Genomic DNA, 18,983 nt, shown 5'->3' on the forward strand with positions numbered 1-18,983 from the left:
GACTCGTCTATAATGATTTCTATACCGTCTCTCTCTATATTCTCTAACCACCAGATATCAAAAAGTGTTTATTAAAATGATCAAGAGATGAAGATCATTTACAGCCGTTGGCTAAAAGAAGAGTAGAAGCACATTCCAGCATCCCTCAAAACAGTTTTTTGGACATTGATGGCTGTTGAGAGGTAATTGCTGTTTAGTAGCAATGATTAGGCCCTCAGGAGAGACATGGTGGATTGATTAGGACCTCAGGAGAGACATGGTGGGTTGATTAGGACCTCAGGAGAGACATGGTGGATTGATTAGGACCTCAGGAGAGACATGGTGGATTGATTAGGACCTCAGGAGAGACATGGTGGATTGATTAGGACCTCAGGAGAGACATGGTGGATTGATTAGGACCTCAGGAGAGACATGGTGGGTTAATTAGGACCTCAGGAGAGACATGGTGGGTTGATTAGGACCTCAGGAGAGACATGGTGTGACTGCTGCTCTCCACTTGTGTTTTGTTTGACACCCCATCATCCATCTCATCTGGCCCAAAGACTTTACGAGAACGGGGCAATTTCACCGGAGCGCCACAAGAGCAAAGACGCACGTCATTTTATATCACCTTAATGGCTTGATAAAGTGGGAATGCTGTCATAGCCATGTTTGATTAGTCAGCTTTCATAAGGTTGTTGAAGCTTCATAGATTAAGTGTCTTTATAGAGGACATCTGGGTTTAAAATGCAATGTAACCACACTCAAATTCATAGGCGTAGCTATTGATGCAAGGACTGACCATCCAAGAGAATGGAAAATTATTGTTTTAACAATGTTTCGAAGCTATACAGTGTTTGTTTACGATTACATTATTTTGGGTTTTGATGGGTTAAGACAGTTGACCTAAACTCATAAGGCATTTATAAAGTTATATTCTTAATTTAAACATTAATTTGAAAGTCCAGAAATGTATGTACCAATCCCAGATTGCCCCTTTAACCAATATCCATTGCCCATTTACTACAGTATATACTGCAGCATCAATATATTCAATAGCATCCCAGACCAAACATCCCAAACTATCAAGGTTCAAAACATATTGGAGAAGAAGGTTCGAGGTGAGAGACCTTAAACCTTAGTTTCCATATGGTTGAGAAGGAGGTTAGGAGATAGGATGTGAGGAATTGTGGAAAGACAAATTGAGATAGAGCCCAGAAGTTTTTTCCCTGATCATGTGACCTGGCCAGGAAACAATCCTGTGTTATGATTGGATTAGCTATGATTGGACTAGCTTTGATTGGATTAGCAGTAATTATTCACCAATCAGTATTCCATGGAGAGAAGTTGGCTGTACATATGAAATCAGAATCTTTATTCAAATGTCATGAGAATAGACTTCCATTCCAATTGATTGGTTTCTGTACCAACTCAACTGAATGTCTGACAGTAAGCTACTGTAGCCTACATCGTTTCCAAGACACATTTTCTGCAGTCAAAGCAATATTCCTCCTCATTGCCAGGATTTTAATTGGGCAAAGAAAGGGGGACGTACTAAAGTGTGAAGAGAGAAAAGCTTCACTTGAGGCTCACTTGTTTCCTTCATGCGAGACATTTGGCTCTTTGATTGAACTAAACATAATAACTGCATATTCCCCCATAAATGGTATCCTGTGTGAGGACGATACTTTAGAAATGGAATCGGGTAAATGAGAAAACGTCACGTTCACGTGAGAAAACATGAATCATCGCTAGACAAGTAGAGTTGTTGTATACTCACCGTTTTTGTCAGCACGCCGGAAAATCTGAAATAAAAAGGGAAACATTTTAGGTATTGCTTTTAACAAAGCGTCACAATAGGCTTTCTCTCAAGGCTATTTCAAATCGGGGTAATTCATCAAAAACACAGTTCCCAGGAGCAGTGATAGTCTTTTATGCCCATAGAACATTTCTGAAGGTAGGGTAGACTATTCCATCCTAATTGAATGAGGTACTGTAACAAGGAAACAAGCATGCAGAGAAATGTGTACATCCATTTGTCTAGGCATGTAGTCATACTCATTCCCTTGTGAACAAATCAAAACTAACTCAATCCAAAAGAGCAGACAATAACCATTACATTTGGCAAGCAATTGCTCATCCTCAATCTGATTTCTCCATCACTTGGGATAAGTGAAGACTAATGGCCTTGGACATCAGGGGGTGTGTCCACAAAGCATCTCAGAGTAGACAATTGATCATAAGTGCTGAGAATAGAGACATTTTACTCCTACTCTGATGGGTAAAAATAAAAGCTATACATGAAGTCTCTTTAGGTCATAATAGTCACACCTAGTCGACAGATATTTAGAACACCTCATGAGCTGTCCTAACCAGTTAAGAGTTACCAGCAGGTGTCTTTTTTTTAAAAGTCAGTGGTTCCTGCGCCACTGTTGCAGGAGAATTTACCTGCAATGCAGGACATTTAAAATGTGTAGCGTATTTGAGGTTTAAACAGGCTTCTGAAGTTTGTAATTTCCACTCTGACATTTCAGACATGATTTTCCCCCTTAGGAAAAATGTGTCAACCACTACAAAAATGTTCATGAATTATAATCCACATAATAATTCACATGTCCTGTTGCTGCAGGATTATTTTCCTGCTGTAGCAAACTGGCTCAAATTAAGATCTGACATCTGTACATGCAACAGCATCTCTTGCACTTTTGACAATGATTTCACGAGTCCAATTTCACATGATATGCCCAAATAGGCCTGCTTATAACCACTGGGCTAACCTACATCATTCTATTTCAAGTTATCGCTTTGGATCGAAATATGCCGTTGTAAAAACAATGCCTAAATTGGGTATGCCTATAAGAATTGGTCAATTGAAGGCATCTAGAGGTTCATGTTAACTTTAATTGTGTTCGATGAAAATGATAGACCTTTCAAACGTTTTACGCAACATTATCGGCAAATGACTTGATGCTTGCTGTGCCAAAGCGATTTAGAGTTGTTAAACAGGAGTGACGAGTGTGTTGCTATAATGGTAATGTTTTTTTAAAAATCCACTTAACAACCATCAGAATTGGTACAAAAAATAAATAAATGGTTATGCATGCCAACATATTCGGCAAGAATTAATAGTAGGCAAAGTGATCATGTCAGGCGAAAATTAGATCCAACGTTTTACCATTGCAACATTTGATGTACAGTCACATTCACCGTGTTTGTCTGAAGTGTGCAATAGAGCTCAAAGCTGGCGAAGCCTCCTCACTATTGGCTATTCCCCATAATTTGCAACAATGTCAATGAGCATCATCACTGTCTTTCTTTCCTTTGCGGTACCTCAAATTGTCATGATTACCAGCTAAGATCAACTTTTATGAATTGATTTGACTTCTGGCTGAGAGTTTGAGTTTTAGCAGCGTCTTAACATCATCCTAAAACCTACTCTGAGCTAGGAGTTTTCGTAGTCTTAAAAAAAGGTTTTAAAAAGGATTCCTAGGACCTTTTCTGAGACACTTTGTGGATACGGCCCCAGGTTCCACCTCTAGCTCAATTTACGTTCTATTGATAACACTGAAGCTGACTCCGACTATCACCTTTCAGAAGTCAACAAGCTCAGGGTCTTCAACTATGCCCCCTGCTGTCAATGTTTATTTGTAATGTACAGTGGGGGAAAAAAGTATTTAGTCAGCCACCAATTGTGCAAGTTCTCCCACTTAAAAAGATGAGAGAGGCCTGTAATTTTCATCATAGGTACACGTCAACTATGACAGACAAAATGAGAAAAAAAAATCCAAAAAATCACATTGTAGGATTTTTAATGAATTAATTTGCAAATTATGGTGGAAAATAAGTATTTGGTTAATAACAAAAGTTTCTCAATACTTTGTTATATACCCTTTGTTGGCAATGACACAGGTCAAACGTTTTCTGTAAGTCTTCACAAGGTTTTCACACACTTTTGCTGGTATTTTGGCCCATTCCTCCATGCAGATCTCCTCTAGAGCAGTGATGTTTTGGGGCTGTGATCTGGAGACTGGCTAGGCCACTCCAGGACCTTGAAATGCTTCTTACGAAGCCACTCCTTCGTTGCCCGGGTGGTGTGTTTGGGATCATTGTCATGCTGAAAGACCCAGCCACGTTTCATCTTCAATGCCCTTGCTGATGGAAGGAGGTTTTCACTCAAAATCTCACGATACATGGCCCCATTCATTCTTTCCTTTACACGGATCAGTCGTCCTGGTCCCTTTGCAGAAAAACTGCCCCAAAGCATGATGTTTCCACCCTCATGCTTCACAGTAGGTATGGTGTTCTTTGGATGCAACTCAGCATTCTTTGTCCTCCAAACACGACGAGTTGAGTTTTTACCAAAAAGTTATATTTTGGGTTCATCTGACCATATGATATTCTCCCAATCCTCTTCTGGATCATCCAAATGCACTCTAGCAAACTTCAGACGGACCTGGACATGTACTGGCTTAAGCAGGGGGACACGTCTTGCACTGCAGGATTTGAGTCCCTGGCGGCGTAGTGTGTTACTGATGGTAGGCTTTGTTACTTTGGTCCCAGCTCTCTGCAGGTCATTCACTAGGTCCCCCCGTGTGGTTCTGGGATTTTTGCTCACCGTTCTTGTGATCATTTTGACCCCACGGGGTGAGATCTTGCGTGGAGCCCCAGATCGAGGGAGATTATCAGTGGTCTTGTATGTCTTCCATTTCCTAATAATTGCTCCCACAGTTGATTTCTTCAAACCAAGCTGCTTACCTATTGCAGATTCAGTCTTCCCAGCCTGGTGCAGGTCTACAATTTTGTTTCTGGTGTCCTTTGACAGCTCTTTGGTCTTGGCCATAGTGGAGTTTGCAGTGTGACTGTTTGAGGTTGTGGACAGGTGTCTTTTATACTGATAACAAGTTCAAACAGGTGCCATTAATACAGGTAACGAGTGGAGGACAGAGGAGCCTCTTAAAGAAGAAGTTACAGGTCTGTGATAGCCAGAAATATTGCTTGTTTGTAGGTGACCAAATACTTATTTTCCACCATAATTTGCAAATAAATTCATAAAATATCCTACAATGTGATTTTCTGGATTTCTTTTCCTCAATTTGTCTGTCATAGTTGACGTGTACCTATGATGAAAATTACAGGCCTCTCTCATCTTTTTAAGTGGGAGAACTTGCACAATTGGTGGCTGACTAAATACTTTTTTCCCCCACTGTATATAGCCCAAGACCAGTCGATCGTGACAAAATATAGTATGAACAATAATCAAACACTAATTTGTTCTACTTTGGACGGATGTCTGTGCTAGACTAACCAATAAGTGCAAAGTCGTGCTCTTGTGTTTACTATGATTGAAATACATTCCCATGATCATTTTTCCTTGACTGAATTAAAGATGTCACAAGGAATTGTGATCTGAATTCATCTTTTTACACTTCAATGAAAACTTGATATTGAAAGGGATACATGTACAGTGCATTCGGAAAGTATTCAGACCCCTCAACTTTTTCCATATTTTGTTACGTTACAGCCATATTCTAAAATGGATTAAACAGTTTTTTTTTATCAATCTACACACAATACCTCATAATGACAAAGCAAAAACCGTTTCTTTGAAATTTTTGTTAATTTATTTCCAAAACAAAACGGAAATATCACAATTACATGGATACTTGGGGAGCGTCGCTGCACAGCTATTTTCAGGTCTCTCCAGAGATGTTCGATCGGGTTCAAGTCCGGGCTCTGGCTGGGCCACTCAAGGACATTCAGAGACTTGTCCCGAAACTACTCCTGCTTTGTCTTGGCTGTGTGCTTAGGGTCGTTGTACTGTTGGTAGGTGAACTTTCGCCACAGTCTGAGGTCCTGAGCGCTCTGGAGCAGGTTTTCATCAAGGATCTCTCTGCTTTCCCTCGATCCTGACTAGTCTCCCAGTCCCTGCCGTTGAAGAACATCCCCACATCATGATGCTGCCACCACCATGCTTCACCGTAGGGATGGTGCCAGGTTTCCTCCAGATGTGATGCTTGGCATTCAAGCCAAAGAGTTCAATCTTGGTTTCATCAGACCAGAGAATCTTGTTTGTCATGGTCAGAGTCCTTTAGGTGCCTTTTGGCAAACTCCAAGCGGGCTGTCTTGTGCCTTTTACTGAGGAGTGGCTTCCGTCTGGCCACTCTACCATAAAGGCCTGATTGGTGGAGTGCTGCAGAGATGGTTGTCCTTCTGGAAGGTTCACCCATCTCAACAGAGGAACTCTAGAGCTCTGTCAGAGTGACCATCGGGTTCTTGGTCACCTCCCTGACCAAGGCCCTTCTCCCCCGATTGCTCAGTTTGGCTGGGCGGCCAGCTAAAGGAAGAGTCTAGGTGGTTCCAAACTTCTTCCATTTAAGAATGGAGGCCACTGTGTTCTTGGGGACCTTCAATGCTGCATACATTTTTTGGTAACCTTCCCCAGATCTGTCCCTCAACACAATCCTGTCTTGGAGCTCAACGGACAATTCCTTTGACCTCATGGCTTGGTTTTTGCTCTGACATGCACTGTCAACTGTGGGACCTTATATAGACAGGTGTGTGCCTTTCCAAATCATGTCCAATTAATTGAATTTACCACAAGTGGACTCCAATCAAAGTTGTAGAAACATCTCAAGGATGGTCAATGAAAACAGGATGCACCTGAGCTCAATTTCGAGTCTCATAGCAAAGGGTCTGAACACTTATGTAAATAAGGTATCTCTGTTTAATATTTTTAATAAATTTGCAAACATTTCTAAAAATATGTTTTCACTTTGTCATTATTGGTTATTGTGTGTAGATTGATGAGGATTTTTATTTATTTAATCCATTTTAGAATAAGGCTGTAACGTAACAAAATGTGGAAAAAGTAAATGGGTCTAAATACTTTCCGAAGAGACAGATTCCAACATCTGTTAAATGTAATACTTCCCCCCAAAAACCAAAACCTCCTCCAAATATGGTATTTTACAGTTAATGGTCAAAAGTTTTGAGAATGACACAAATACTAATTTTCACAAAGTCTGCTGCCTCAGTGTTGATGATGGCAATTTGCATATACAGTGGGGAGAACAAGTATTTGATACACTGCCGATTTTGCAGGTTTTCCTACTTACAAAGCATGTAGAGGTCTGTAATTTTTATCATAGGTACACTTCAACTGTGAGAGACGGAATCTAAAACAAAAATCCAGAAAATCACACTGTATGATTTTAAGTAATGAATTTGCATTTTATTGCATGACATAAGTATTTGATCACCTACCAACCAGTAAGAATTCTGGCTCTCACAGACCTGTTAGTTTTTCTTTAAGAAGCCCTCCTTTTCTCCACTCATTACCTGTATTAACTGCACCTGTTTGAACTCGTTACCTGTATAAAAGACACCTGTCCACACACTCAATCAAACAGACTCCAACCTCTCCACAATGGCCAAGACCAGAGAGCTGTGTAATGACATCAGGGATAAAATTGTAGACCTGCACAAGGCTGGGATGGGCTACAGGACAATAGGCAAGCAGCTTGGTGAGAAGGCAACAACTGTTGGCGCAATTATTAGAAAATGGAAGAAGTTCAAGATGACGGTCAATCACACTCGGTCTGGGGCTCCATGCAAGATCTCACCTCGTGGGGCATCAATGATCATGTGGAAGGTGAGGGATCAGCCCAGAACTACACGGCAGGACCTGGTCAATGACCTGAAGAGAGCTGGGACCACAGTCTCAAAGAAAACCATTAGTAACACACTACGCCGTCATGGATTAAAATCCTGCAGCGCACGCAAGGTCCGCCTGCTCAAGCCAGCGCATGACCAGGCCCATCTGAAGTTTGCCAATGACCATCTGGATGATCCAGAGGAGGAATGGGAAAAGGTCATGTGGTCTGATGAGACAAAAATATAGCTTTTTGGTCTAAACTCCACTCGCTGTGTTTGGAGGAAGAAGAAGGATGAGTACAACCCCAAGAACACCATCCCAACCGTGAAGCATGGAGGTGGAAACATCATTCTTTGGGGATGCTTTTCTGCAAAGGGGACAGGACGACTGCACCGTATTGAGGGGAGGATGGATGGGGCCATGTTCGCGAGATCTTGGCCAACAACCTCCTTCCCTCAGTAAGAGCATTGAAGATGGGTCGTGGCTGGGTCTTCCAGCATGACAACGACCCGAAACACACAGCCAGGGCAACTAAGGAGTGGCTCCGTAAGAAGCATCTCAAGGTCCTGGAGTGGCCTAGCCAGTCTCCAGACCTGAACCCAATAGAAAATATTTGGAGGGGAGCTGAAAGTCCGTATTGCCCAGCGACAGCCCCGAAACCTGAAGGATCTGGAGAAGGTCTGTATGGAGGAGTGGGCCAAAATCCCTGCTGCAGTGTGTGCAAACCTGGTCAAGACCTACAGGAAACGTATGATCTCTGTAATTGCAAATAAAGGTTTCTGTACCAAATATTAAGTTCTGCTTTTCTGATGTATCAAATACTTATGTCATGCAATAAAATGCAAATTAATTACTTAAAAATCATACAATGTGATTTTCTGGATTTTTGTTTTAGATTCCGTCTCTCACAGTTGAAGTGTACCTATGATAAAAATTACAGACCTCTACATGCTTTGTAAGTAGGAAAACCTGCAAAATCGGCAGTGTATCAAATACTTGTTCTCCCCACTGTACTCCAGAATGTCATGAAGAGTGATCAGATTAATTGCAATTAATTGCAAAGTCCCTCTCTGCCATGAAAATGAACTTAATCCCAAAAAAACATTTCCACTGCATTTCAGCCCTGCCACAAAAGGACCAGCTGCCATCATGTCAGTTATTCTCTTGTTAACACAGGTGAGAGTGTTAACGAGGACAAGGCTGGAGATCACTCTGTCATGCTGATTGAGTTAGAATAACAGACTGTAAGCTTTAAAAGGAAGGTGGTGCTTGAAATTGTTGTTCTTCCTCTGTTAACCATGGTTACCTGCAAGGAAACACGTGCCGTCATCATTGCTTTGCACAAAAAGGGCTTCACAGGCAAGGATATTGCTGCTAGTAAGATTGTACCTAAATCAACCATTTATCGGATCATCAAGAACTTCAAGGAGAGAGGTTCAATTGTTGTGAAGAAGGCGTCAGGGCGCCCAAGAAAGTCCAGCAAAGTTGATTCAGCTGCGGGATCGGGGCACCATCAGTGCAGAGCTTGCTCAGGAATGGCAGCAGGCAGGTGTGAGTGCATCTGCACGCACAGTGAGGCGAAGACTTTTGGAGGATGGCCTGGTGTCAAGAAGGGCAGCAAAGAAGCCACTTCTCTCCAGGAAAAACATCAGGGACAGACTGATATTCTGCAAAAGGTACAGGGATTGGACTGCTGAGGACTGGGGTAAAGTCATTTTCTCTGATGAATCCCCTTTCCAATTGTTTGGGGCATCTGGAATACACCTTGTCCGGAGAAGACAAGGTGAGCGCTACCATCAGTCCTGTGTCATGCCAACAGTAAAGCATCCTGAGACCATTCATGTGTGGGGGTTGCTTCTCAGCCAAGGGAGTGGGCTCACTCACAATTTTGCCTAAGAACACAGCCATGAATAAAGAATGGTACCAACACATCCTCCGAGAGCAACTTCTCCCAACCATCCAAGAACAGTTTGGTGACGACCAATGCCTTTTCCAGCATGATGGAGCACCTTGCCATAAGGCAAAAGTGATAACTAAGTGGCTCGGGGAACAAAACATCAAAATATTGGGTCCATGGCCAGGAAACTCCCCAGACCTTAATCCCACTTGTGGTCGATCCTCAAGAGGTGGGTGGACAAACAAAAACCCACAAATTCGGACAAACTCCAAGCATTGATTATGCAAGAATGGGCTGCCATCAGTCAGGATGTGGCCCAGAAGTTAATTGACAGCATGCCAGGGCGGATTGCAGAGGTCTTGAAAAAGAAGGGTCAACACTGCAAATATTGACTCTTTGCATAAACTCAATGTAATTGTCAATAAAAGCCTTTGACACTTATGGAATGCTTGTAATTATACTTCAGTATACCATCTGACAAAAATATCTCATAACACTGAAGCAGCGAACTTTGTGAATACCAATCCTTGTGTCATTCTCAAAACTTTTGACCACGACTGTATGTATATTGGCGTCAGTCAGATGAAATGCGCTTTCCTGTCTACTACCTCAGGAATGAAAGAAAACGTATGAAAGAAGCCCATTAAATATAACTGGCCCCACACATTCTCCTATCTGTCTAAATATGATCTACTTGGCATTTTTTTTCCTAGACGGCTCTGAGATTGTCTAAATTGCATGGCCCCGTATTTTACTACAGTGTTCTGAGAGGATAATGCATCATTTACAATGTGCAGATAAAAGGTCAGCCTTGCTTCCCACAGCGTCTCTGTTTCGGATGGCACGTTGGCAGGTGTAAAGCCAGTGGGAACCTTGGGTCCTTTTAACACGGTTTTCTATGAGCAGAAGATGACTGGCCTCAGGTTAGGAGGAGGAGACTGGCCTCAGGTTAGGAGGAGGAGACTGGCCTCAGGTTAGGAGGAGGAGACTGGCCTCAGGTTAGGAGGAGGAGACTGGCCTCAGGTTAGGAGGAGGAGACTGGCCTCAGGTTAGGAGGAGGAGACTGGCCTCAGGTTAGGAGGAGGAGACTGGCCTCAGGTTAGGAGGAGGAGACTGGCCTCAGGTTAGGAGGAGGAGACTGGCCTCAGGTTAGGAGGAGGAGACTGGCCTCAGGTTAGGAGGAGGAGACTGGCCTCAGGTTAGGAGGAGGAGACTGGCCTCAGGTTAGGAGGAGGAGACTGGCCTCAGGTTAGGGAGGAGGAGACTGGCCTCAGGTTAGGAGGAGGAGACTGGCCTCAGGTTAGGAGGAGGAGACTGGCCTCAGGTTAGGAGGAGGAGACTGGCCTCAGGTTAGGAGGAGGAGACTGGCCTCAGGTTAGGAGGAGGAGACTGGCCTCAGGTTAGGAGGAGGAGACTGGCCTCAGGTTAGGAGGAGGAGACTGGCCTCAGGTGAGAAGTCTAAATAGGTGACTGAGGATGATCTCCTTCACCGTCACATATTGTTTTTCAGTGGAAGGAAACACACACACACACACCTCCCATATTCTATACACGGTTAACGAAGAAGACATCAACCGTCAGATGAGAAATATTTTGAAGCGTCATCCTTCTCCATCTGCTTCTGCTTAATTTAAGCAGTTGAGATCTGAGGGTGTATCCCACTGTGTTCAAATGGGAGCTTAGACCGTGATTATGTCTGGCCTGCAGCGTTGTGTTCAGATAACAAACAATAATTTAATTATGCACAGCTTCACACTCCCATGAATTCAAAATGCTATCATAGACTGTTACTTTTGTATGTTGCCAAGGGAAAAATACAGTATATGCCAGCATATCTTGAAACTATTTAGCTTGTTACTGTAATATTTCATTTTGTAGCTCGCTCACCCACTTATAGACCTTGGCTTAGTAACAGGCTAACGTTTTCTAATGCCATATAAGATGACACATTTCCAAGGGCAAAATATTTCAGAACTATTTAGACTTGTAATATATTCAAATCAGCTCACCCACGTATCAATCTAATTAATTAGCCAAACATTCTCTCACGCTGTTTGGGTTGTTTATCTCTCGAGGGTGATAGAAAATCTATTTCCCATTCATTAAGTTCATCAGTATGTATTGTCAGGCAGGACTCAGGAGTGCATGCATCTCAATAAATCTATCTTCTGAACTGCACCATTAATTTAAACAAGGAGATGATGACAAAGGTAATAGATTTGTATCTATCTGCATGCATTATTCTTCCTGAGGTTAGTGCATTGCGGGGAGAGTGCTGCTGTCACATAAATAAGATATGATCCACGATGAACCGATCCCAACTCACTGTGATGAAACAAACAAAAAAACGTACAAGGAATCCAATAAAAACTAGACGGTAGAAACCTCAGAACTTAGGTGTGTTAGATCAATAAGATATCCACAAATGAACAGATCCTAACTCACTGTAATGATCCTGAAACTAACAAAACAAATAAAACAACAAACCAACAACCAACCAACAAACCAAAAAACCAACAACAAGCAACCAACAAACCAACCAACCAACAAGGAAACCACTAGCTTCAGTGTGTTAGTATTCAAGGTTACTGTACAAGCCGATGTAAACAGCAGTCTTTCTAGGGAGCTTTACCATAATTGCTTCAAATCTCAGCTTGTGTCAAGCTCTGACGAAACAGCTTTTTACAATCAAACCAAGAAACCAACAAGGGATGCGATGCATAATTACCAGACAATAGAAACCACTATGTTGCTTCAGTTTGTTAGTATTTAAAGGGATACTTTGGGATTTTAGCAGTCTTCCTAGGGAGCTTTTCCTGCTTCAAATCTCCAATTGTGTCAAGCTCTGCCTGAAACTGCTTGCCTACAGTAGGTACAAAGGGATTGTCAGAGTTGTTGACGCTCAAACGAAGCAGTGTTCCTTCAACAACAACATATATACAGTGCATTCAGACCCCTTCCCTTTTTCCACATTATGTTACGTTAAAGCCTTATTCTAAAATGGATTAAATAAATAAAAATCCTCATCAATCTACATACAACGTCAGAGCAAAAACCAAGCCATGGTCGAAGGAATTGTCCGTAGAGCCCCGAGACAGGATTGTGTATAGGGACAGATCTGGGGAAGGGTACCAAACATTTCTGCAGCATTGAAGGTCCCCAAGAACAGTGGCCTCCATCATTCTTAAATGGAAGAAGTTTGGAACCACCAAGACTCTTCCTAAAGCTGGCCGCCCAGCCAAACTGAGCAATCGGGGGAGAAGGGCCTTGGTCAGGGAGGTGACCAAGAACCCAACAGAGCTTCAGAGTTCCTCTGTGGAGATGGGCGAACCTTCCAGAAGGACAACCATCTCTGTAGCACTCCATCAATCAGGCCTTTTTGGCAGAGTGGCCAGACGGAAGCCACTCCTCAGTAAAAGGCACATAACAGCCTGTTTGGAGTTTGCCAAAAGGCACCTAAAGGACTGTCAGACCATGAGAAACAAGATTCTCTGGTCTGAAGAAACCAAGATTGAACTCTTTGGCCTAAATGCCAAGATTCACATCTGGAGGAAACCTGGCACCGTCCCTACAGTGAAGCATGGTGGTGGCAGCATCATGCTGTGGGGATGTTTTTTAGCTGGAGGGACTGGGAGACTAGTCAGGATCGAGGGAAATATGAAAGGAGCAAAGTACAGAGAGATCCTTGATGAAAACCTACTCCAGAGTGCTTAGGACCTCAGACTGGGGTGAAGGTTCATCTTCCAACAGGACAACAACCCTTAGCGCACAGCCAAGACAACGCAGGAGTTGCTTCAGGACAAGTCTCTGAATGTCCTTGAGTGGCCCAGCAAGAGCCCGGACTTGAACCCGATCGAACATCTCTGGATAGACCTGAAAATAGCTGTCCAGCGACGCTCCCCATCCAACCTGACAGAGCTTGAGAGGATCTGCAGAGAAGAATGAGAGAAACCCCCCAAATACAGGTGTGCCAAGCTTGTAGTGTCATACCCAAGAAGACTCGAGGCTGTAATCGCTGCCAAAGGTGCTTCAACAAAGTACTGAGTAAAGGGTCTGAATACTTATGTAAATGTGATATCTTTTTTTTATATATATAAACATTTGCAAACATTTCTAAAAACCTGTTTTTGCTTTGTCATTATGGGGTATTGTATGTAGATTGATGGGGTGAAAAAAACAATGTAATCCATTTTAGGATAAGGCAGTAACATAAAATGTTTAAAATATCAAAGATTCTGAAAACTTTCCGAGGGCCAGAAAAGTAGCCTAATGTTTGGGAAAGTTTTGGTGAAGTGGTAAAAGAGGATGATAGCAGTGCCGGCTATGTTGTATGACGATTGTGAGGTGCTATACAAATTCAACAGTCACAAGAAGGAAAGTTCAAATAGGCCTATGGCGCGTCAGGGAACTGTAGCCTACTGTTCAGATAGGTTAAATGGAAACTGAAATCTGGACATTGACTGTAGGCCTATAACCTCTCACATAGCCTTAATATTAATTCCTGCAGAATTAAGCATTTAGTAGGCAAAATTTTGACTCTGGAACAGGAGTGGAGAAATATGATTTATTTCTTTCAGCATCTTGAGAGATTGCAAATGTGCAGTTAGATACGTCTGTAGAGGTGCTGTCTTTATCAGCATCATAAGAGCTGATAGTATTTCAACCACATAAAATATGCATCCAAGCCGAACTGAAATCTTATCATCAGAAACATGTTGGGTCGTTTTCACAGCTTTCCATTTCCTTACAACCAGTCAAACTGATGTCATTTGGACAGTTTTTTGTTTTAGTTAGTGCATTTTATCCCCGGTCCCTAAAGAAGCACCAATGTCAACTAGATGTATGACATTATTCTGGTGAGCAAGAGTTTATTTAGTCTTCTAGGGCAGGACCGAGTTTGGGAAATGCTGTTCTTGGGCAACATATAATGACAGAAGAGAAGCTGCAAGTATCTAATTATAGGCAAGTTGACTAACAAATAGCCTACCAAAATGTCAGAAATTACAGTATAAGCAGAAACATATCTAAATCAGGCAACAACAAAAAATGCTGCACCCCGTCCCAAAAAAAATCACCTCTGACTGTAGCCTACAGCTTATTTTCTATATTAGCGGGTTAGGGTCTGGCCTCAGATTTTCCCTTTGTCACATATAGTCGGGCGGTTGCGAATGGGTTATTAGCGATTGCAGGCGGGTACGGGTGAACAAACAGCTGACCCGCGCACCACTACACACTGGCAGTTCTCTGCAGCAAAGTACTGTACTGTACATACTGGGGGGGTGTCCCCACAGCAGCCCCAAAATCACTCCAGCTGAGAAGGCTTAATTTATCACGCAGAGGCAGCAGCTGTACCGCTCCCTATATCCATCACACACACACAGTCTCTCTCTCACACACACACACACACACACACACACACACACACAAACACGTGCACACAAACACAGTCTCTCTCTCACACACAAACACACACAATTATAGTTAAATTATGCACAATAGTTGCTATGCATGCTTACTATATTGCTCAGTATTGTGTATGTGAAATGGGCAACTATAAATATTTCGCTACCTTCGTTCTAAATATAGATGTTTGTAGCCTAAATTAACATACACCATTCAAAGGTAAATAAAGAATTTCAATAGCTTGATAGCTCTGCACATTGCTGTTAGAAACAATCAGAGAGAAGACGTGATTACTTACATCTTTGAAAATTGGAAGTCCATTAACGTGGCTATGCAGTGGCTGCTGTTCTTGCTGCTGAGCGCGATTATGCTTCTGTTTTGCCGACTGAAGGCACATGGTGATCATCTCCGTGCACGCCAACATCTCTGAATGATTTGGAAGATGTTGTATAGCCAACTTGTACACACCTGCTTCTTTTGATAGCTCAAAAATGTAGTTTTTTGACGAGGGGTTCTAAAGTGTCGCCCTATGCTGTCAAACCGAAGCAACCGTGCTGTCGCTCTGCAACTTTCTGCGGTAGGTAACCCACCTTCTCGAGAGCTGATTGGTCAGTGTCTTCGTTGAGCATCCCTCCTAGGCAAGAGAAGAAAAAAATGCCAAGTGGCGCATTAACATTATTTTACAAGATAAATGTTATAAAATAGTAGAATCAGGCGAATTTCAAACAAAAGTAGCGAATACAATTCATAAATCTACAATAAAGATGTTGGATGTGAATACAATTAGGACTACCTCTACATATAGGTTACATTCAAATAAATATTAATTGCATATTTCACCTCAAAACACAGATTTTCTTGAAAACAAAGAAAATGCATGTACATTTCTTTCACATATTTCACTTCCCCTTATAAAGGTGTATCAGAGATGTATTGTGCCTGACATTGCCATCTGCTGGTGATGATGGACTATGCCCACAGAATCTTCTACACATCTATCACTCCAGTATTAATACTAAATTGTAATTATTTTGCACTATGGCCTGTTTATTGCCTTACCTCCATATCTTACTACATTTGCACACACTGTATATAGATGTTCTATTTTCTATTGTGTTATTGACTGTACGTTTTGTTTATTCCATATGTAACTCTGTAACTTTGTGTTGTTGTTGTTTTTATCGCACTGCTTTGCTTTATCTTGGCCAGGTCGCAGTTGTAAATGAGAACTTGTTCTCAACTGGCTTACCTGGTTAAATAAAGGTGAAATTAATAAAATAAAAATAAATAAAAAACAATGAGCCAGATATTTCACCGGACGTAAAAGTGTAAGCATCCGGTTGACGTTTCCACTCACTACCAAATATGGTGATGAGAGGAAGCCCAATGGCCGGCCGTAGGTGAAGATGGAGCGAGATTGATTTTGGCCGACATTATGCAAATATTCTCATCGATTAAACGTTTGATCTCAATACAGTTACCCAAAACTAAAATCTGTGAAGAACAGAGTGGACTAAATGTTGTAGATTTGACCCTTTTCCAAAGTAAAACAAATAGTGGCGCAGCGGTCTAAGGCACTGCATCTCAGTGCTTGAGGCGTCACTACAGACCCCCTGGTTCGATTCCATGCTGTATCACAACCGGCCGTGATTGGGAGTCCCATAGGGCGGCGCACAATTGGCACAGCGTTGTCCGGGTTTGTTTTTAACTGATTTGCCTAGTTAAATAAAGGTAAAATAAAAAAAAATCCACACGCGCACTTCACAGAGTAGGCGTTCCCTAAGGGAAATATGCAAATATATGCTAGAACGCGCCAATAGGATCTCGCTAGCTCGTGCTTGGCTCTGCCCCCCTCCTTGCTTGTTCTGCCCACTATGACTAATTTGTTCCCATTGGAAACGACAGGCGATCTTGGGTTAGTTATAAAAATCTTTGCTATGCCCTTAAAAAAAAGATTGCAGTTTTGAAACTGTAGTAAAGATGCAGTAACTGCAGTCGACTGTGGTATTTTGGACGCAGTTATTGCAGAATAACTGCAGTGTACTGCAGTTGAAGTGCAGTTAAACTGCACTGTAACTGCAGTTACACTGCAAAATTACGGCAGTAAAAAAAAACATTATTTTGGATGCAGGAATTGCAGGACTCTGACTGTAATCTTTTTTGAAAGGGTGGATAATAATACTACTGCAGCAAATTCGGGGGTAGCCCCAACCGGTACTCAAACCCAAGTCTAGCGACTCTCAAGCCAACACCTTAACCGTTACACCAAGAGGCCCTGACCTCTTGATGAGGTCGCTAGGTTTTGGGTTAAGGTTGCTACATTACCCCCTTCCTTTGGGACAGCATGTCCCCACGCTTCTCTATACTAAATCCCTCACGTGTACACGCCTCTCCTATGGTGTCACAGGCGCCATCCCAATGTAGTGAATTCAGGGGGTAGACCCAACCGGGACTCTAACCTAGGTCTAGCCAACACCTTAACTGTTACGCCAAGAGGTCCGAACCTCTTGACAAGGTCGGTAGGTGTTGGGTTAAGGCCGCTACAATACAATGGGGAGATAAAAGAGAGAAAAAGGTGTTTAATATAGTGAACAGTGAATACTGTCAACTTGAATAAACTAACACTGATGATCAAGCTCAACACATAGCCTACATTCTTAGTACAATTGATCACCAAACAATTGTCTTGAAGACAGCCCTTAAAATGATTGCTCTCACACAAATACACTTGCACAGCAAGCACCTCACGAACTCTGCGCTGAACCTTCAGTGACAAAAGCTCTTTTATACATTTTACATGTTCACCTCTAGTCCCAGGGGAAACACTGACTAAAACGATGGTCTCTGCCCTGTCTCACACACACACTTTAAAATCTCCCACAATATTTTGTTTCCATGTGTCAAAATATTTTTGGGTATTTTTATTTTGGGAGTGAATCGCACATTTCTTGAATCATTGGCGTTCTAGAGCATAAAAACTGTGATGTATCAAGGGGAAATTGTGACTGACTGATCGACAAATAATATTGAATAGTTATTTTGGATGCAAGGTGATTTGTAGATCAGTCAGTCTCAACTCGCCTTTAAAATCGTCTGCAATGTGGAACACGCCCCTTACATAACATGCAATAGAGCAGGCCAGCTTGTAGTCCTAAAACCCGGAAATAAGTTACCAGCCATCCTTATGGGAAAAATGAATGGGGAAATAATAGGGTTTTGGAATTAACGTCGAAAATAAGGTCTGAGGTTAACACAGGCTTAGGCAAAGCGTCAAGTCTACGTAGTGCACTGTGTATTGAGAACAGGTATGTCATAGATGAGAAAATTAGCAGAATTTCGGCACAGTTTCACCTAGTTCCATCCTCTACCACTACCCGCGACTGGACTTCCTCTCAGTACCATATTTGGTGGTGATAAAACGTTCTAAACGGATGCTTTAGGTTTTTAGCCCCTGTGACGTGTCTTGGTTACTCCTTCTGTCTGTGACTACCGTGTTGAGCACGGGGCGCACGCTGCCCTAGGTATGTTAAAATATGTTTATAACTAACCCAAGATAGTTCATCTGTGTCGTTTATAGCGGGAGCAAATGAAGCATAGTGGGCAGAATAAGCAAGGAGGTGGGCAAAGCCAAGTTAGCTAGCGAGATCCTATTGGCACTTTGCAGCATGTATTTGCATATTTCCGTTAGGTAACGCCTCCTCTGTGAAGTGCGCGTGTGCACAAACTCAATTCGACCTTGCACTCCTTCTAAACAACGCAATTTGTAAAACTTTGGCAAAGCTTCAAGTCTATAAAAACTAGTGCACTGTGTTCGTAACATAGTGCAGTTTTGGGAACAGAAACATTTATTGAGATCAGGTGATTCATCGATGACAAAATTAGCAGAATGTCGGGCCAGTTTCATCCTCTCCCACTACCCGCGACTGGACTTCCTCTCACTGTCATATTTGGTGGTGAGAAAACGTTCTAAACGGATGCTTCAGTTTTATAGCCCCTGTTACGTGTCTGGGTTACCTCTTCTGTCTGTGGTATGTTCCTAGACACTAACGT

General features: G+C 42.3%; 1 protein-coding gene across 1 annotated transcript in view; it reads right to left on the reverse strand.

The window, feature by feature from the left end:
* Positions 1–15,531, reverse strand: part of LOC121577987 (N-terminal EF-hand calcium-binding protein 1) — a 57,588-nt gene extending 42,057 nt beyond the window's left edge. The window contains exons 1-2 of the mRNA XM_041892020.2: positions 15,232–15,531; positions 1,760–1,784 (exon numbers count right to left, since the gene is read on the reverse strand). Coding sequence (XP_041747954.1) covers positions 1,760–1,784; positions 15,232–15,357 — 151 coding nt within the window. The 5' untranslated portion in view covers positions 15,358–15,531. The remainder of the gene's footprint in view (positions 1–1,759; positions 1,785–15,231) is intronic.
* Positions 15,532–18,983: the final 3,452 nt, after the last annotated feature.

The sequence above is a fragment of the Coregonus clupeaformis genome, chromosome 12 (genome assembly GCF_020615455.1).
Source record: "Coregonus clupeaformis isolate EN_2021a chromosome 12, ASM2061545v1, whole genome shotgun sequence".
In the NCBI taxonomy this organism is placed as follows: Eukaryota; Metazoa; Chordata; class Actinopteri; order Salmoniformes; family Salmonidae; genus Coregonus; species Coregonus clupeaformis.